The sequence below is a fragment of the Leptodactylus fuscus genome, chromosome 7 (assembly GCF_031893055.1).
Source record: "Leptodactylus fuscus isolate aLepFus1 chromosome 7, aLepFus1.hap2, whole genome shotgun sequence".
Lineage (NCBI taxonomy): Eukaryota > Metazoa > Chordata > Amphibia > Anura > Leptodactylidae > Leptodactylus > Leptodactylus fuscus.
The window spans coordinates 12,754,468-12,774,204 of NC_134271.1; the positions used below are offsets into that span (position 1 = coordinate 12,754,468).

The 19,737-nt window shown below is 43.6% G+C and overlaps 1 protein-coding gene across 3 annotated transcripts in view; it reads right to left on the reverse strand.

The window, feature by feature from the left end:
• Window positions 1–19,737, reverse strand: part of SLC1A2 (solute carrier family 1 member 2) — a 60,952-nt gene that overhangs the window by 18,027 nt on the left and 23,188 nt on the right. For all 3 annotated transcript variants that reach the window (XM_075281057.1, XM_075281055.1, XM_075281056.1), the window contains exons 2-4: window positions 4,770–4,909; window positions 2,515–2,667; window positions 147–397 (exon numbers count right to left, since the gene is read on the reverse strand). In XM_075281057.1, coding sequence (XP_075137158.1) covers window positions 147–397; window positions 2,515–2,667; window positions 4,770–4,909 — 544 coding nt within the window. The remainder of the gene's footprint in view (window positions 1–146; window positions 398–2,514; window positions 2,668–4,769; window positions 4,910–19,737) is intronic.

The following is a 19,737-nucleotide window of genomic DNA, read 5'->3' on the forward strand; positions in this document are numbered from 1 at the left end:
AATCACTGGGCTCTCCAGACAATGCATGGACTTGTGGGATCTTTCAGAGCTAAAAACACTCGTAGTTACTTTGCTCCGCTGATAGATGTGAGGCCTACACAGGGGACACGCTGGGTGACATATCTGGGGTGCAAATAATCTGTTACCTGCTGGAAACAAGCCTGAACCAGGTTCTCAGGAAACAGATTTCTGATAAGATCCAAGAAGGCATCTAAACTGGAGACTTCATCATTTTCCTGCCCCTTTCCAAGTTGCTTCTTTAATTTAGGGTCTCCAGGATGTATCGCCAACACGAGGATGACTCCCAAGATTGCCGCTATAATGGTGGTAGCCATGTAATAAACCATTGCCCTGGTGCCAAGACGTCCACTCGACTTTGCATCCAATCCAGCCAACCCTGAAAGGTAAAAGTAAAAACATAAAACCTTCATATGCATGTTCATATTGGGAGCACATACCTTATGGGTCCCTTTAGATGTCAGGTTTGACTGCATCCTCTCCACCTCCCTTATTGAGGACCTTGTCATGTGGTCAAGTGACCTCTGTAAAGGTTCTAAACTCACAGAACCATCAAGACTCCAAACAGTGCAGGGCCGGAGGTTGTATTGCCACCATCTGTAGTCTAATAGCACCAGTGGAAACAAGTGCTATAGATTTGACCCTGATGGAAAGAATCTTTCATTACAATATTGGCCAAAATATCTAGAATGTTCTCCAGAACTGGGCCATAAATCAGTTCTCCATCTGTTTCTATCCTCCAAGCTTTACAATTCGTAATTCAATCCACACATTTTCCACCATCTCTGGTGCACAAGGGGTTATTCAGTCCGGTCGGTATCCATCTCGAGCCGGTATCCTCTGATTTACCAGATTAATATATGGTTTATTTCCAGCTGTCACAAGGGATTTAATTGTGTGCAGTAAAATAAGGGCTACAGATGTTTCTATCCCGTTCTGCGTTTAATTGCTGGAGCGAGCTGAACATCTCTCAGACAGTCCTTGTAGATGAGACACAAGATGGCATCTCCTCCGCTGCAGTAATGAGCCGTCTACGCTCAAACTGTGCAAATCTACCCCAAACATCTGTCTAGCTACAGAAAGGAGCAAAAATGGCTACCTTGTCTAGAGATAAAATGAGTCACGTTTATGGGGGAAGAGGTCATGAAGTTATGGGGCTCTGCAGGATGGTCAGGAATGGGCCACCAACACCATCGCTACCTTGCATTTGTCCACCAAGAATGACACCTGTACTGGAAGAGTCCTCGAGCTCCCCAGTGGCTACTATGACTGATACACTTGTGGTGACCACCATAGGAATGTGAAATGTTTTGTTAAGTTCTTCAAACCCACCGGTCTAAAATATGCCCATGATTCACTTGTGTGAAAATGTCCTTACAGTCTATTCGCCAACCACACATCAGAGATCAGTAAATGCAATGTGACTAGTTTTCATAGTAGACTTTACCAATACTATATCCATTGGACTGATCAATGATATCAAATTGATATCATGAGAGTCAACAAACACTGGTCAAACCAGTTGATTTTGGTGACCACCTATTATGGTGATGCCCTGCCTCTGTTTCCCAATGTTGGCAAGTTGGATTTCAACATGCCCAGTTCTTTGGTTCTCATAGGAGAATGCTTAAGCAACTAAGGCAAATCCGAAGGATTAGGAGTCAACCGCAGCTATGGAAGATGTCTACCTAAGTCTTAGTGGTATGAAACTTATGGGTGGAACCTCTTGTATCGTATGTGGGGCATCGCTACACTTGTACCATCAAGCTTGAGGACCTTAAACATGGAGTTCCTTCCCGCAAGTTTGGCAGCATGGCCATACTTGATACAAAAAAGTGGGGCATGCTCTTATGGTATCCATGGAAGGGGTTACTGAATGCGCAACATGACCATTAGTGGTTGGCCATTTCCTCCCATGTCCACAACATCATTCTATCCGGTTCACTGATCTATCCAGTGATACATCGAATCTCTGCAACATCTGTAGCCTCTAGCTCTGTCCTTCGAAAAGAAGCCCAATTGGCAAGACCTGCAATTTCCATGGCTTGGCATGATGTCTATGAAGAAATCATTGGGTTAATGACTGCCAGAAGACTCAGGAATTGCTGGAAAGATAGTAGAGGATCTGCTAAAATATTCAGTGCAAGTTTATGAGGGGGTCTGTCTGTGCCAATTCCGATTTTTGGCTTCATCAGAAGATCCCATCTGGATATCAAAAGTTTATTGCTAACAATCCACAGATCTAAAAATGTATTCCTAGTGTGAATTGTTGAAGGATTCCAGAACCTAGGTTCTCAACATCAAGGAGTACGTGCCATGTCTCTTGGGGTATTTGTATACATGTTATAAGTCTATGTGTTCAGTGTAGCACCATGTATGATCAGGATGTTGGGGAAACATTGATGCCATTGGTTTGAGTAGGGGTTACATGGCCTAGAAATGTTGGGGACCTCCATGCTCTAGAACGCTGGAGACCTCCATAGACCATCCACTTACCAGTGATTAAACTGGAAATGATTAAAGGTAGAATCAACATCTTCAGCATCCTCATGAGAATATCTCCTGGGAAGGCTATGACCATAATAATGTCAGGATGGATAGGAGATGCCAGCCGAAGGAGACCTCCACAAACTGCTCCCATGATAACACCTACAAAAAGGGCAGAAGAGTTGTTACAGACTTTTAGGGTAACCTAGAACAACAGAAAGAAATGTTTTGGTTGTCCCAGTTCTTGGTTCTACTGCCGGTATCACATATCTAGATTACCACAACCCACAAGATATGATATGAATCCATGACGGGTGGGGGTCTCGACACTAGGATTGGGTTCTCCTACAGCCATTTCCAAATTTGCAGCCTCCACAAGAAGAGGTGAATCTTTATAGTGTAGAGTCCCACCTAAAGAGGTCACATTGTCGGTGGCTGAAAGATTTTACCAAAATTTGCGCTGTGTAAACTCACTTTCATGTATTTACAGTCCTATGAAAAAGTTTGGGCACCCCTATTAATCTTAATCATTTTTAGTTCTAAATATTTTGGTGTTTGCAGCAGCCATTTCAGTTTGATATATCTAATAACTGATGGACACAGTAATATTTCAGGATTGAAATGAGGTTTATTGTACTAACAGAAAATGCACAATATGCATTAAACCAAAATTTGACCGGTGCAAAAGTATGGGCACCGCAAACAGAAAAGTGACATTAATATTTAGTAGATCCTCCTTTTGCAAAGATAACAGCCTCTAGTCGCTTCCTGTAGCTTTTAATCAGTTCCTGGATCCTGGATAAAGGTATTTTGGACAAACAATTCAAGTTCAGTTAAGTTAGATGGTCGCCGAGCATGGACAGCCCGCTTCAAATCATCCCACAGATGTTCAATGATATTCAGGTCTGGGGACTGGGATGGCCATTCCAGAACATTGTAATTGTTCCTCTGCATGAATGCCTGAGTTGATTTGGAGCGGTGTTTTGGATCATTGTCTTGCTGAAATATCCATCCCCGGCGTAACTTCAACTTCGTCACTGATTCTTGAACATTATTCTCAGGAATCTGCTGATACTGAGTGGAATCCATGCGACCCTCAACTTTAACAAGATTCCCGGTGCCGGCATTGGCCACACAGCCCCAAAGCATGATGGAACCTCCACCAAATTTTACAGTGGGTAGCATGTGTTTTTCTTGGAATGCTGTTTCTTTTTGGACGCCATGCATAACGCCTTTTTTTATAACCAAACAACTCAATCTTTGTTTCCAAAATGAAGTTGGCTTCTCCAAATGTGCTTTTGCATACCTCAGGCAACTCTATTTGTGGCGTACGTGCAGAAACGGCTTCTTTCTCATCACTCTCCCATACAGCTTCTCCTTGTGCAAAGTGCGCTGTATAGTTACCGATGCACAGTGACACCATCTGCAGCAAGATGATGCTGCAGCTCTTTGGAGGTGGTCTGTGGATTGTCCTTGACTGTTCTCACCATTCTTCTTCTCTGCCTTTCTGATATTTTTCTTGGCCTGCCACTTCTGGGCTTAACAAGAACTGTCCCTGTGGTCTTCCATTTCCTTACTATGTTCCTCACAGTGGAAACTGACAGGTTAAATCTCTGAGACAACATTTTGTATCCTTCCCCTGAACAACTATGTTGAACAATCTTTGTTTTCAGATCATTTGAGAGCGGGCTGTCCATGTTCGGCGACCATCTAACTTAACTGAACTTGAATTGTCTTGTAGAAAGAAATGGTCCAAAATACCTTCATCCAGGATCCAGGAACTGATTAAAAGCTACAGGAAGCGACTAGAGGCTGTTATCTTTGCAAAAGGAGGATCTACTAAATATTAATGTCACTTTTCTGTTGAGGTGCCCATATTTTTGCACCGGTCAAATTTTGGTTTAATGCATATTGCGCATTTTCTGTTAGTACAATAAACCTCATTTCAATCCTGAAATATTACTGTGTCCATCAGTTATTAGATATATCAAACTGAAATGGCTGTTGCAAACACCAAAATATTTAGAACTAAAAATGATTACGATTAATAGGGGTGCCCAAACTTTTTCATAGGACTGTATATATACAGTAGGCGTAGCTGTAGCAAATTTTTGTCTGTGCAACCTCCACTTCAACATAGAGTTCAATATCCAAAGTCAAGTCCAAGTCAGCATAACGTCCCCATTTTAGTGATCGGTAGTTGTCCCAGTGATCGGACCGATATAGCACTCACATAATGTGACCATTGATAATCAAAAACTCACCAAATACTGTGAGGGAAAGCAAGAGGTTTCCTCGGATCTTGTCACAAAATCTCAGGCATGGTGATCGGGGGCGCACTTCTTCTGAGGTCAGTTGGCTATCATGCATACGCACTTCCACCTGTTTGGGGGTGTTGTTGGCACTGCAAAAAGTTCATAGATATGTTAGTCGGTAGGTCTCTTCGGTTGTGTGCATTTAGAGTTTGGACACAAATAGTGTGATATCTAGTAAAATTTTTGCTATATATCAGGGTGCAAGCAATAGGGTGCAGTGACTAAAACTGGGGAGAGTTACGATATGCCGCAACCTATAGTCACCCATCTTATTGAAAACTGGGACTAGGCAGTCAAATAGATGCGATGCACTTTGCCAAAATTTCCTATGGTGGAAAACTAAAGAAAATTTGAGTTAGCAGATGACTATCATCTTCAATCGAAAGTCCTATTCCTATGATACAGTGCACAGGGTTGGTGCCACAAATATAGGGTCAACACTAGACGTAGGTCCTCCTTATTGAGGGACCCCATGCATGGCACCATACACACAATATCACAAGACAGGAAAAAAAACCAAAATTATTACATTTATGTCTTAAATTTGCAAATTTCTCTACGTGTTCAATGATCGTAGAAGATAGTGATGCCCAAATACCAAGGACTATCATGATCCTCCTGGCTTTTCCCATTGCTCAGGTACAGATGCAAGACCATTAATGAAAGAAGAACTCAGCCCTTCACAGTCACATTGACATATATTGACCTGTACAGAAAAATCCGGCTAAGAAGTTTCACAATTTGGTCAATGTTGGACCTTCATCAGATGTCGGAAATAAGGTAGTAACTGCTTTGGACGAGAGGTGTAGTCAGCATGTAGGTGGTGGAACCACTAGTGACAGGTGCATTGTTACCAAAGGGATCAGTAAGATCCTCCCTAAACTACAGTGGTGGACTGGCCCTCAAAGGCATCCTCCAGTGGGCCCAAGTCTAACACAAATTTGACACCCAAACTTGGAGGGTACTGGTCTATTTCCTAGGGGTTGTTGGAAAGTTGAGCTTCTTGTGGTCCCATGGTGCCCCGTTCTGTCTCTGATCCCAAGCACATTCAGCCCTTGCCAGGGGCCTATGGAGCCCCATTCTGTCTCTGATCCCAAGAACATTCAGCTCTTACCAGGGGACTATGGAGCCCCATTCTGACTCTGATCCCAAGCAAATTCAGCCCTTGCCAGGGGCCTGTGGAGCCCCATTCTGACTCTGATCCCAAGAACATTCAGCCATTGCCAGGGGCCTATGGAGCCCCATTCTGTCTGATCCCAAGCACATTCAGCCATTGCCAGGGGCCTATTGAGCCCCATTCTGACTCTGATCCCAAGCACATTCAGCCCTTACAAGGGGCCTATGGAGCCCCATTCTGTCTCTGATCCCAAGCACATTCAGCCCTTACCAGGGGCCTATGGAGCCCCATTCTGTCTCTGATCCCAAGAACATTCAGCCCTTACAAGGGGCCTATGGAGCCCCATTCTGTCTCTGATCCCAAGCACATTCAGCCATTGCCAGGGGCCTATTGAGCCCCATTCTGACTCTGATCCCAAGCACATTCAGCCCTTTCAAGGGGCCTATGGAGCCCCATTCTGTCTCTGATCCCAAGCACATTCAGCCCTTTCAAGGGGCCTATGGAGCCCCATTCTGTCTCTGATCCCAAGCACATTCAGCCCTTACCAGGGGCCTATGGAGCCCCATTCTGTCTCTGATCCCAAGAACATTCAGCCATTGCCAGGGGCCTATGGAGCCCCATTCTGACTCTGATCCCAAGAACATTCAGCCCTTACAAGGGGCCTATGGAGCCCCATTCTGACTCTGATCCCAAGCACATTCACTCGTTGCTGGGGCAGGAGCGTTGATGTTTCGTTTATGGTCAGGTGACCATTGGAGCCAATCATGGGTCTCACCAATCTCCCCTGGCAAGAGCTGAATGTTCTTGGGATCAGAGACAGAATAGGGCTCCATAGGCCCCTGGCAAGGGCTGAATGTGCTTGGAATCAGAGACAGAACGGGGCACCATGGGACCACAAGACCTGTACACAAATGGGATGTTAATACTGAGGCTAGCCAGTCATGTACCATTTATTCACGGGTCACCTCGGAGGACTCCCCTGACCACAAACAAAATGTCACACCGCTTCTGGAACTTCTGGAATGGAGGACCTGGAATGGGACACACTTAAAAGTTGAGTTGGATTTTGTGAGATAAGACGCCCCCAGAGGAGCAAGGGTTACTCTCCATTACCCATGCTAAACACATGCATGCTCAGCCAAGTCATGAGCCAAGTGTGCACGTGAATGGGGCGGTCATAAGGAATAGCTCTCAGGGGATTGAGCAGTTGGTCAAGAATTAGCGAATATAACAAACTGTATACACAAGCGATGACCACAATACAAACACAGCTCGCGCTCAGGATGTTTAATAAGGAAAGAACCGCCATCATTTATCCGCAGGAAACCTCAATATGTCTCAGGCTACTGTGATTTGTAGGGGGGAGAGCCGGGGCGCAGATGAACTGTAAGCACAAAGAGGAGACATTTGCCAGTAAACAACAGTTTGTGTTATTTTGCTTAATTTAATTTGTTATGCGGGGAACATCTGTCGTGTATTTTAGCGATCGCCATGGAAACGGAAATATCAGTGGCGACAATTATAGCTTCTGTCGCTCGTGGTATTTATAGGGCAAGGTGATATGTGCCAGCGAGGAGACTGTGAGCTCTTCTGGCAACCTGCAGGAGGCGCTAAAAGCCTTGTCTAACTGGAAATGGCATGTCGGCCATATGGAGGACTAGACTGGCAGAAGCGAATTAGTTGCCATTTTTTTACATCCCTATTTGTTCTGTATTATAAGCTCAGTTCAGAAATGTAATCTGGTGGGTAGAGACTCAAGTGTTCAGTTTTTCAACAGCGCCACCGCAGGGGAAATAGGGTATTGCAATGTTTTGGTCCTCCAAAGCGTGAGATTCTCCTTGTAGTCACGCTCTACTTTAGGTAATAGATGAGGGTCATGAAGAGGGTATCCCCATAATATTCACTAGGGTATCCCAACGATTAAAGGTTTGTCCACGAGAAGATGGGAACTGGCAAACCCAAACCTCAAGAAGGGATTTTTTCTTTTAGGACTAAGCCATGCCATACACTAATGTTGAAGAATTTGGTGAAGACCGGCCAACCATCTAACGTGTATATAGATCTCCTGACTGGGAGGATAAGGATCAGGCTGTTGGATAGGTCATCAATTAATAATCCTGGGTCCGTTAACACAGGGTTAAAATTCTCTAATTTCTGGTTGGATCCCCCAAAGCCTAAATCAAGAACCTCTGCTGCTATGGGCTATAGGCCCCAAGGTGATTTTAGGGCCTTCTTACAAATGGTACCTCTACAACCATTGTAGATACCGTAAACCACCAGTGTTGGGCTGAGGTTCTGTGGGCCCAGTGGAGGACATGATTCTGAGGGCCCACACAGAACAAGGTCTAGAAGGTTATTGTGACTCAACCCATACCAAAAAGTCCCGAGGGGCAAGTGATCGTTCCGGAGTCACCTCCATGTTGGGTTGTCTTCTGCCATTTGAACCTATTATTGGGGGTTGTAGGCCTTCCTGAATAGGGGAGTCTTCAGGGCCTTCTTGAAGCCTGTGATTGTGGGGATCAGTCTTATGTGTCTTGGTAAGGAGTTCCAGAGTATGGGGGATGTACGAGAGAAATCTTGGAGACGGTTGTGTGAGGAGCGGATGAGGGCAGAGCGGAGTAGGAGGTCATTGGAGGATCTGAGGTTACGTGTGGGCAGATAGCGGGAGATTAGGTTGGAGATATATGGAGGGGACAGGTTGTGGATCACTTTGTATGCTGGGCTATAGGTAGCCAGTGGAGGGACTGGCAGAGGGGAGCAGCCGATGAAGATCGGGGGGAAAGGTGAATTAAGCGAGTAGCGCAGTTTAGGGTTGACTGGAGGGGCCGAGGGTGTTTGCTGGGAGTCCATGGAGAAGGGTGTTGCAGTAATCTAAGCGGGAGATTATGAGGGCCTGGACTTGCGTCTTAGTAGTTTCAGGGGTGAGGAAGGAGTGGATTCGATGGATGTTCTTGAATTGGAGGAAGTGTTGAGGGTTTGAACGTGTGACTTGAAGGACTTGTGTCAGAACTTGGACCCCTGGAGGATCCTCAGGGACCCCAGTAGACCATTCGAACCCTACATACCCCCGATGACCAGCTAGCTATCCTGAAGGCTTCAGTTAATTGATATTCTTGTGTTACTAGTGTAGCTATAGAGGTCACAATGGTTACAACTGCTCCTTTCTGATTCCCTTTAATGGCTAGTAGTCTGCGAGTTGTAAATGTATCTCCTCTGCCCTCTGGTGCACTGGAGAGAGAAGATTTATGATGCACAACCTTCCACTGTCAGAAAGGAGAACATTAACTCTTTAATGGGTAAAAGTAGCAGATTGTCATTGGCATATAGTCATGGAGGGAGTTATGGCACAACAAGGTATACAATTATACTATATGGGGGGGGGGGGCATCAACAAGAAATGGAAATGATGGGAAACTTGTGTGCACAGACATGTTGGGAAGAAGTTGTCATGGTGGTCTGGGCTGGATAAAGAAGGAAATGTAAAGGCTGCTTAAATGTATGGATGGGACATAGCGTAATGGGGCCCAAGCTGAGTTTTGCACGAGGGCCCATGAGTCGTTAGTTACGCCCTTTCCTTGGATAAGTTGCCCCTTTAACCAGGACAAAGCCAGATTCCTGTTCGGCTCTAGATAATACCGCACATTGTACTCGATACTGTATATTTATTTGTTAAAATCTCAATTTTTTCCCGAGCCACTAACACCCAGTAAAATCGCCCAGAATTCCTCTCCTGGCTTCGTCCATCGCTCTATATAAAATCCTTGCCAAGTCTCATTCTGCAAGACTGAATGTAATTCATTGGCGTCTCCTGGGTATGAATGAGGCTCTGGGGGGACACATTTATCATGAATTACTCCGCCAGCGGAGGCTAATGCGGGGTCACCGCTCCATTAACAAGTACAAGAGGCTTCTATGGGAATGGTGGGTAGTAGTGGGGCTGTGGATACACCGCTAATGCACATAGCTTATGTTCATCAGACATGATATGGAATAGCGCAGGGGACTCAGGTGTCCCCGGGGCGAGAGGAGAATCACAGCAATATGACAAGTTTATCAATTACATCCCGCACTTCTGATACCATATAGAATAAAAGATTGCACGGCCCACTCTAATAGTAAGAGAGCGACTGTAAGAGGAGCGGGTGGTGCAATTGGACCCCAGCCCTGGGGCCAGAAGGGGCCCGTATAAGGAACTGGGTATAATCCATGGTGTCCTGGTACAAAAATTGGCTTCAAAGGTGGGCACAGGCTTTAATCCCCAACTCAGTGCTACTCTATGTTATTTCCAGCCATGTTGGGGATACGAAAATGCAGGGTCACATGGCTGTATCTGTAAACTCAGACTAATTATTACCGCCATACAGTGCACAGATAAGCACATACAGTGACAAACTATCACTACCGTAGAGTGACTTCCAGTACCTATATAACAATTACATACAGTACCCATAGAAGAGTGCCATACAGTGACTTTATAATACACCATATAGTACTCATATAACAGTGCCATATAGCACTTATATAACAGTGCCATATACTACTTATATAACAGTGCCATATACTACTTATATAACAGCGCCATACCGTACGTATATAACAGTGCCATATAGTACTTATATAACAGTGCCATATAGTACTTATATAACAGTGCCATATACTACTTATATAACAGTGCCATATACTACTTATATAACAGTGCCATACCGTACTTATATAACAGTGCCATATAGTACTTATATAACAGTGCCATATACTACTTATATAACAGTGCCATATACTACTTATATAACAGTGCCATACCGTACTTATATAACAGTGCCATATAGTACTTATATAACAGTGCCATATAGTACTTATATAACAGTGCCATATACTACTTATATAACAGCGCCATACCGTACGTATATAACAGTGCCATATAGTACTTATATAACAGTGCCATATACTACTTATATAACAGTGCCATATACTACTCATATAACAGTGCCATACCGTACTTATATAACAGTGCCATATAGTACTTATACAACAATGCCATATAGTACTTATATAACAGTGCCATATAGTACTTATATAACAGTGCCATATACTACTTATATAACAGTGCCATATAGTACTTATATAACAGTTCCATAAAGTACATATAAAACAGGGCCATGCAGTACCCATAGAATAGTATCATACACTACCTATATATCAGCACCATACAGTATCTAAATAGCAATAACAAAGATTGCACATATAATAGTGCCATACAGTACTCATATAAAGCACCATACAGTACCCATAGAACAGCATCATACAGTACCTATATAACAGTTCCATTCTGTACCCATAGAGCAGCACCATACACTACCTATGTACCTATGTAGCAGTGGTAGCCATATAAAAGTATAAATGTGCCATAAAATACTTTTATAACACTGCCATACAGTACTTATGTGACAATTCCATAAGTTGTCCCTTTAATCAAGACAAAGTCAGATTCCTTATAACAGGGTCAAACAGCACCAATATAACTGTGCCGTACAGTACTTATATAGTAATGACATACAATGCCCATAGAACAGTGCCATATAGTACCTATATAACAGCATCATACAAAACCTATATAACGTCATATAGGACCTATATAGCAATGCTTTACAGGTCCCATAGAATTTTTCCTTACAGTACCTATATAACATGTCCACTCAGTACTTAAATAGCATCGCCCTATAGTACCTATATAACAATGCCATATGGTAGCCATTGAACAGTGCCATACAGTATCTGTATAACAGTGGTACACAGTATCCAAGCATGTGTCACATAGCTCCATTAATGATGGCGCCATCTTTTTAACAATGCCCTATAGTACTTATACAACGGCACCATACACACCTACATAACAGTTCCATATAATCTTTATATATCAGCACCATAAAGTCCCAAGGTGCCACATGGATCCATTAATAGTAGCACCATACGGTATCCAAATGCCACAAATCTCCATAAATAATAGTGCTATACAGCAACTATATAACAGCATTGTAAATATCTATATTACAGTACCTATTTATCGAAATGTCATAGAGAACCTATATAGCAGTGCCATATAGTACATATTTAACATTGCCATACAGTGCCTATGTAATAGTGCCATACAGTACTTATGTAACAGTGCCAAACAATACCTTTCTCACAGTCCCATATAGTACCTATATAACATCACTATAAAGTGTACAGCACCATACATTAATCAAATCAAAAAAGCTTTACACATATAACAGTGCTATACGGTACCTATATACCAGAACCCTACAGTACCCGTATAAGAGTGCCATGCATTATCCATAATAGCACCCTACAGTACCTATATAATAGTGCCACCTCACAGTATCTATGTACCAGTGATATACAGTAACCATAGAATAGTGCCATAGAGTTTGTATATAACAGCGCCTTATGGTACTTATATAATAGTGCCGTTCATTACCTATATAACAGCGCCATACAATACCCATTGATCAATGCCGTACAGCTGCTATATAACAGTGCCATTCATTAGCTATATAACAGCCACATGCACTACCCAAAGAACAGTGTCATATAGTACCCATAAAAGTGCCATACAGTGCCTATATAACAACACCATACAGTAACAGTATCCACATAGAGTACCCATAACACTGTGCCATACAGTATATAATAATGCCAAGTAGTACCTATAGAACGGTGCGAAACAGTACCTATATAGCAATGTCATAATGCCATACAAAACTTATATAACAGCGCCACATAGTCCTATCATTTACACCGCCATACACTGCTCATTAATACACTAGGGCAGGCGGTGTTATACATGGCACGTGAGGGAGAAAGGTCCCTCTTACAGATTTTGCATTGGATTACGGTTATACCTGTAAGGAGGGGGCAGCGGCACAGGCCCTACAGTGCTAGAAACCAAAAAGTACCCCCTATCCTACCCACCCCCTATGGCATTAGCGCCCCCCTCAGCACTATAGCAGCTCCTACAGTTGCCTTTCTGCCACAAGACTAGATGACATCCCTTGCTATGGATCGGTGTGATACGGTGGGCGCGGGATGGCGGGTGGTAATCTGTCTTTGCACTTGTTCCTCGGCCTCCTGAGCACGCTACTTCTCCGGCCTGTGCTGAAGGGATTATGAGAGTGAAGCCCAGTGTTAAGGAATCTCATGAGGCGCTTTATTTGGGTCTGAAGGCTTATCGTACGCCTTTTATCCTCTCTCTCCAAGCTGCTTCCCTCTGCTGCGTTCAGTATGGCACAGAATACGCGCCATCTGCTCAGAGACATTGGCATGGAGCAATCCCTTTAACCAACAATATGCAGCCACATTTGCCGGCCGGGCTGTTATGTGCTATGTGGGGTGTACTTAGCCGCAGTAATCTTCCCCTCTCGTAACCCGGACTTACACAATCGAAGGTTGCAAGGACATGGGCGATCATGGGCTGGAAGAACACTAGATCCCGCAAGGACATGTATAAGCTGGGGAAACTTTACAGATCCACGCTTCCTATAAGTAAAGCCGTAGCATTCGGCTCTCTTCCATCCCCCCTCCCCTCGTGACATAGTGCGATTCTGTTCATGTCTGAACACAAATGAGGACCGGCACCAGAACAATTTACAACCAGTTTATAGTCAGGGACCTTTCAATGGTTCAAGTGAATGAGGCTGCAATACCAGACACTGCCAATGAAGAAGAGTGACGCTGTTTCTAGAAAAACACTAGACTCTTTTTCATAAAGAATCACGCTGCCTGTCTATATTATCTGTGTGTACTGTGTGCAGAATCTCCAGTGTATCTTGAGAGAGGCAGCTTCACATGTTCCCCCATCTTTACACTGCTTGTCTATACCATCTTTTTGTGCTGCGTGCAAAATCTTCAGTGTATCCTATGCGATGCTGCTTCACGTTGCTCTTCCCTGACTTACACTGCCTGTTCATACTATATGTGTGTGCTGTTTACACAATCTCCAGTGTATCCTATAAAATGCGGCATCACACTATTATCCCCTGACTCACACTGTCTATCTATACTATCTGTGAGTGCTGAGTGCAGAAACCCAACTTTATTTATAGGAGATACAGCTTCACACTAATCCCCCTGCCTCTTGATTTTAGTAGCTGGCAGTGAAAAATCTATCACAAGCAGCTTCATACTACTATCCCCTGACTCACACTGTCTATCTATAATGCCTGTGAGTGCTGAGTGCAGAAACCCAACTTTATTTATAGGAGATGCAGCTTCACACTAATCCCCCTGCCTCTTGATTTTAGTAGCTGACAAGGAAAACCTATCACAAGCAGCTTCATACTACTATCCCCTGACTCACACTGTCTATCTATAATGCCTGTGAGTGCTGAGTGCAGAAACCCAACTTTATTTATAGGAGATGCAGCTTCACACTAATCCCCTTGCCTCTTGGTTTAGCAGCTGACGGAAAAACCTATCGCAAGCAGTAACATACTACTATCCCCTGACTCACCCTGTCTATCTATACAATCTGTGAGTGCTGAGTGCAGAAACCCAAGTGTATTATAAGAGATGCAGCTTCAGACTAATACCCGTGCCTCTTGCTTTTAGTAGCTGACAGGGAAAAACCTATCAGAAGCAGGAGGCAGGGTAGATAGGTTAAACATGATTCACATTATAATGCAGGAGAAATAAGGCATTACACCATTACCCCATGAAATCGGTGGACAGCTTCAGGTTCTCCATAGTGAGATGTTGCCCTCTGTCCACTGTTATTAATGTATAAGAGTCCTATATGGAGGACCTCCCCTTATTAAATTGGAGTTCCCACCCCCTGGATAACACATACAAGATTCTAATCCCATGGAAACCCCTTTAAATTTTCCAAAACATTGGATAGGTTTACTAGGAGAACGTGGCCAAATACCAGGAGCCGGTGGGAATATGTCTCTTTCATTCAGCCTTGTATTAGATGATCCATGAAACTTTCCTTGCTCGCCTTTCTGTATAACAAATATACAAATGTCACCAGAGGAATGCATTAATGTCCCTGAGATGTATGAGCCTATAGGGGCCAGCAAGGGGCGCCCATTAATCTCTTACATGCAGGACAGGGGGAGCTATAAACAAAGATGTGCAGTCAATGTCAGGCAGGAGCTGCACAAGGGACAGGGACTTTGATCTCCACAATCTATCACCAGCAGCAGAACCAAAACATACCGACAAGTAAACACAGGCGGATGTCCTATCCCCTGGGCGCCTGAGACATTGCCAGCGTTGTGTGGTCTACCCTTCATGGGTACGACAGTGGACTCAAGGTTCAGATTAGGTTCACATCTGCATTGGGGTCTTTGTAGGAGAGACTCCGCCATAGATTCCATCTAATCTTTCCTTTCTCCCGTTTTTTTTGTCGGACCATTGTTTGGGATCCCATGCGAACCCGAACGATGGAGAGAGCAACGCTAGTGTGACCCTAGCGTCAGCCAGATGATATGGGGCCCTGAAACAACCCAAGTGCCCACTGCGAAAAGCAGATTATTCACAACGACCCCATATAAGAGAGCAACGGGAGGCGACTTCCATGATAGTTTGAGTCCACCATATCAGAGATCCAACCACAGATGCCACCCAAGTGGCAAATAAAGATGCCCCATAAGAATACGCCAGTTACAAGACCCCCTATAACACTAACCTATAGCCGTAACAGGATTGGGCTCTCCGCAGATGCCCCAATAAGTGCCAGACACCATTTTCTCCATAGACCGGTCAGCCACAAATGCCTCCTAATGATGTATCGGCCATAGATGACAGTACAACTTCCTCTAGCGCCACCTTTAGTAAGGTCACTCTTTAGAGATCAATGCCTGGTTGCCAAAGAAAACTGGTGACACTATCTAGGATTCTAGGCAAACCAGAATATCTCCTCCAAAAAGAAGGCAGACCCTTCTGCAGATTTTCAGAGAGACACAGCTACAGATCCACCCCAAGACCTATCCACAGACAGCTGTCTTAGGGCTAGCTGTGCAAAATATTTGACTGCGAATGGGTCTCACTGCCTTATGGGAGGAGAAATCCTGATTGGTCTTTAGGCCCAGATCATGCCACTGGGTCTCTTAGAAAATCAAGCATTGATGTGTAGGGAGGTACCTTCCTAAAGGTGGCGCTAGAGCATATTTTTCCCATCAAGAGCAACATATTGGCCTGTTCCTTTTTTAAACATATCAGAGCATACTGAGATTGTACTTTTGCAACAGCTATGGCCCTTTTAAGACAAGCAATACCTACTTTATGGCATCACCATAATGCGGGTGCAGTGTGAATGGCAACGTACAAATTTATTATTCAGCGTCTCGAAACGTAGTCTAAGACTTTGCAAATCAGATCCGAAGATCAAGATAATGACCCTGGCAGTGAAGAAGTTAATACGCAGGGTCTCGGGCTTGTGTGACTGAATAGCAGATGTTGAGGAAGTTTTTAATCTAATAAGAGCTGCATTAATAGCGGACAGCTCTACCAGCGAAATGTGTGCAGCGTCCTTTACAATACTGCCCCCGCCCCCTTAAAGCGTAACTAAATTTGTACTGATTTTTTTCATAAATCTATAATGCAAATGAAGAAACAATCTTTGTAATACATTTTATTAAAGAAAAGTACCTGTTTCTACACTTTTTTGACTCCTTCTGACACTGATCAGATCTGTACAATAGACGTCTATGGAGAGGGGAGAAGGAGAGGGATATCTACACTATAGAGAGACAGTTTTCTTTCACAACATTCCTGGGTTAAGAAAATTTACTATCAAGCCTTCTCCTCCTCCCCTCTCCATAGACTTCATTGTAAACTAAATGATCAGGACTCTAGACTGATAATTTGTTGCAACGAAACAATGCGGGTCTGGAGGTCAGTCGGGATGGTTAGTGGAACCACACTTTCTGGAACAACTACAGTGGCAGCAACTGTTCAGCAAACTTTATGAATCCATAGTACATGTGAATATAAGACATTTTGCAGTATATTTATTTCAGAGAAAAGTGCTTCTTTCCCCTTTCTCCTTAAAAATTGCATTATCTCTGAAATATCTGCTGAATCAGTCTTGGTCTCCCAAAACGGACTGTCAGTTCACTGAAGGACCAGATTTCAGCTGTCCTGAGAAGTCTATGGAGTAAGGAGAAGAGAGGAGGAGACCATTCAAAGAAATAAATACACAGGCTGCAGCTAATAGTAAGTTTTCTCAGTATTTCACTATAATATCCCATATGATCCTGCAATTATTTATGTGTGGGGTATCAGAATACTAGTTGCCCATATAAGTCTATAGAGAAATGAGACCTCCATTGAAAGAATCAGAGGCACAGGCTGCTGCAGCTAATGGTAAGTTTTCTCTTGCCCTAAGTGCTCAGTTATTCAGTATAAAATCCCATATGATTCTGCTACCACTGAATGAGAGAAAGAGTTCTGGGGCAGATTCTTCTCCACTTTCTGTGTACAGTGTATTGGAGACATCATGACAGCTAGTCATCAGCTCAGGGAGAACTGAGAACCAGAGACAGAGCCTGCAGAGGGGAAATCGCAAAAGGTGATTTATTATGAAAAACATGGCTGCTTTCTTACGAAAACAGCGCCACACCTGTCCACAGGTTGTATGTGGTATTACAGCTTAGTCCCATTTTCTTCATTGGAGTTCAATGACAATACCAGACACAGCCCATGTACAGAGGGGGCGCTATTTGTACAAGAAAGCAGACACGTCTTCCCTTAGGAGTCTGCGTGACGCCGTTCCTCTATTGTTCCTCCTACAAATTGTTGTTACCGGTTGTTGGGTGATGACCCTGCACACTTTGACAGTGTCCAATGAGAGATGAGAATGCCAGACAGTGAAGGGACACACCCCTATGACAAGAGAATGGTAAAACCCCATTGGTAATTCATTCATAATATTTCCAGGAGGAGTAACAGAGGAACAGAAAAGTTCTAAGAAAAGATACTCCGAAATGATCAGTTTCCTATGTTTGCGCCGGTCCGTTTATCCTCCTCTCAAGACTAAGAAAAGCATTGTAAATATTCGCGGCGAGCCGGAGCTGCCATCTTCATTATCCATTCTGACAAAGTCTCTGACTTCATTACGAGCTGTCAGCTTGTTGTAGGCAGCGGCGGCGGGATGGGCTCAGTGCTGTCTGGTGCTTACACACTGAATCTTTACTTATTTTGATCCAAAAATATCCCCCATCAACCCCAATGGACCATTAACCACCGACCTGCCGATCCACTGAAGTCAACTGAGGTCATGCGCATTAACCCTTACAGCTCCTCCCAGTGCACGAGACGGCAGAGCTGTACATCTGACTACTGCCATCTTTTACTTGATGAACATTTCCAGCGACACCGGTCTGCTGAGTAGACAATATGTCCTATTGTATCATAGAAGCCGCACGTCAGGAGGAGAAATGGCCGCCGCATCTAACAGTAATAATTAACTTTGAGATCTTCTTTTATTAAGTATGATAAGTAATGTATGAATAGCAACTCACTAATATACAGAGAATACACCCATTATTAGCCAATGGTTCAGTCACCATATATGTATACATTACCTTACTTATCCTGTAGTGATCCTGAGTTACATCCTGTATTATACTCCAGAGCTGCGCTCACTATTCTGCTGGTGCAGTCACTGTGTACATACATTACATTACTTATCCTGTATTATACTCCAGAGCTGCGCTCACTATTCTGCTGGTACAGTCACTGTATACGTACATTACATTACTTATCCTGTATTATACTCCAGAGCTGCGCTCACTATTCTGCTGGTGCAGTCACTGTGTACATACATTACATTACTTATCCTGTATTATACTCCAGAGCTGCGCTCACTATTCTGCTGGTACAGTCACTGTGTACATACATTGCATTACTTATCCTGTATTATACTCCAGAGCTGCGATCACTATTCTGCTGGTACAGTCACTGTGTACATACATTACATTACTTATCCTGTATTATACTCCAGAGCTGCGCTCACTATTCTGCTGGTACAGTCACTGTGTACATACATTACATTACTTATACTGTATTATACTCCTGAGCTGCGCTCACTATTCTGCTGGTGCAGTCACTGTGTACATACATTACATTACTTATCCTGTATTATACTCCAGAGCCGCGCTCACTATTCTGCTGGTACAGTCACTGTGTACATACATTACATTACTTATCCTGTATTATACTCCACAGCTGCGCTCACTATTCTGCTGGTGCAGTCACTGTGTACATACATTACATTACTAATGCTGTATTATACTCCAGAGCTGCGCTCACTATTCTGCTGGTACAGTCACTGTGTACATACATTACATTACTTATACTGTATTATACTCCAGAGCTGCGCTCACTATTCTGCTGGTGCAGTCACTGTGTACATACATTACATTACTTATCCTGTATTATACTCCAGAGCTACGCTCACTATTCTGCTGGTGCAGTCACTGTGTACATACATTACATTACTTATCCTGTATTATACGCCAGAGCTGAGCTCACTATTCTGCTGGTAGTCACTGTGTACATACATTACATTACTTATCCTGTATTATACTCCAGAGCCGCGCTCACTATTCTGCTGGTGCAGTCACTGTGTACATACATTACATTACTTATCCTGTATTATACTCCAGAGCTGCGCTCACTATTCTGCTGGTGCAGTCACTGTACATACATTACATTACTTATCCTGTATTATACTCCAGAGCTGCGCTCACTATTCTGCTGGTGCAGTCACTGTGTACATACATTACATTACTAATG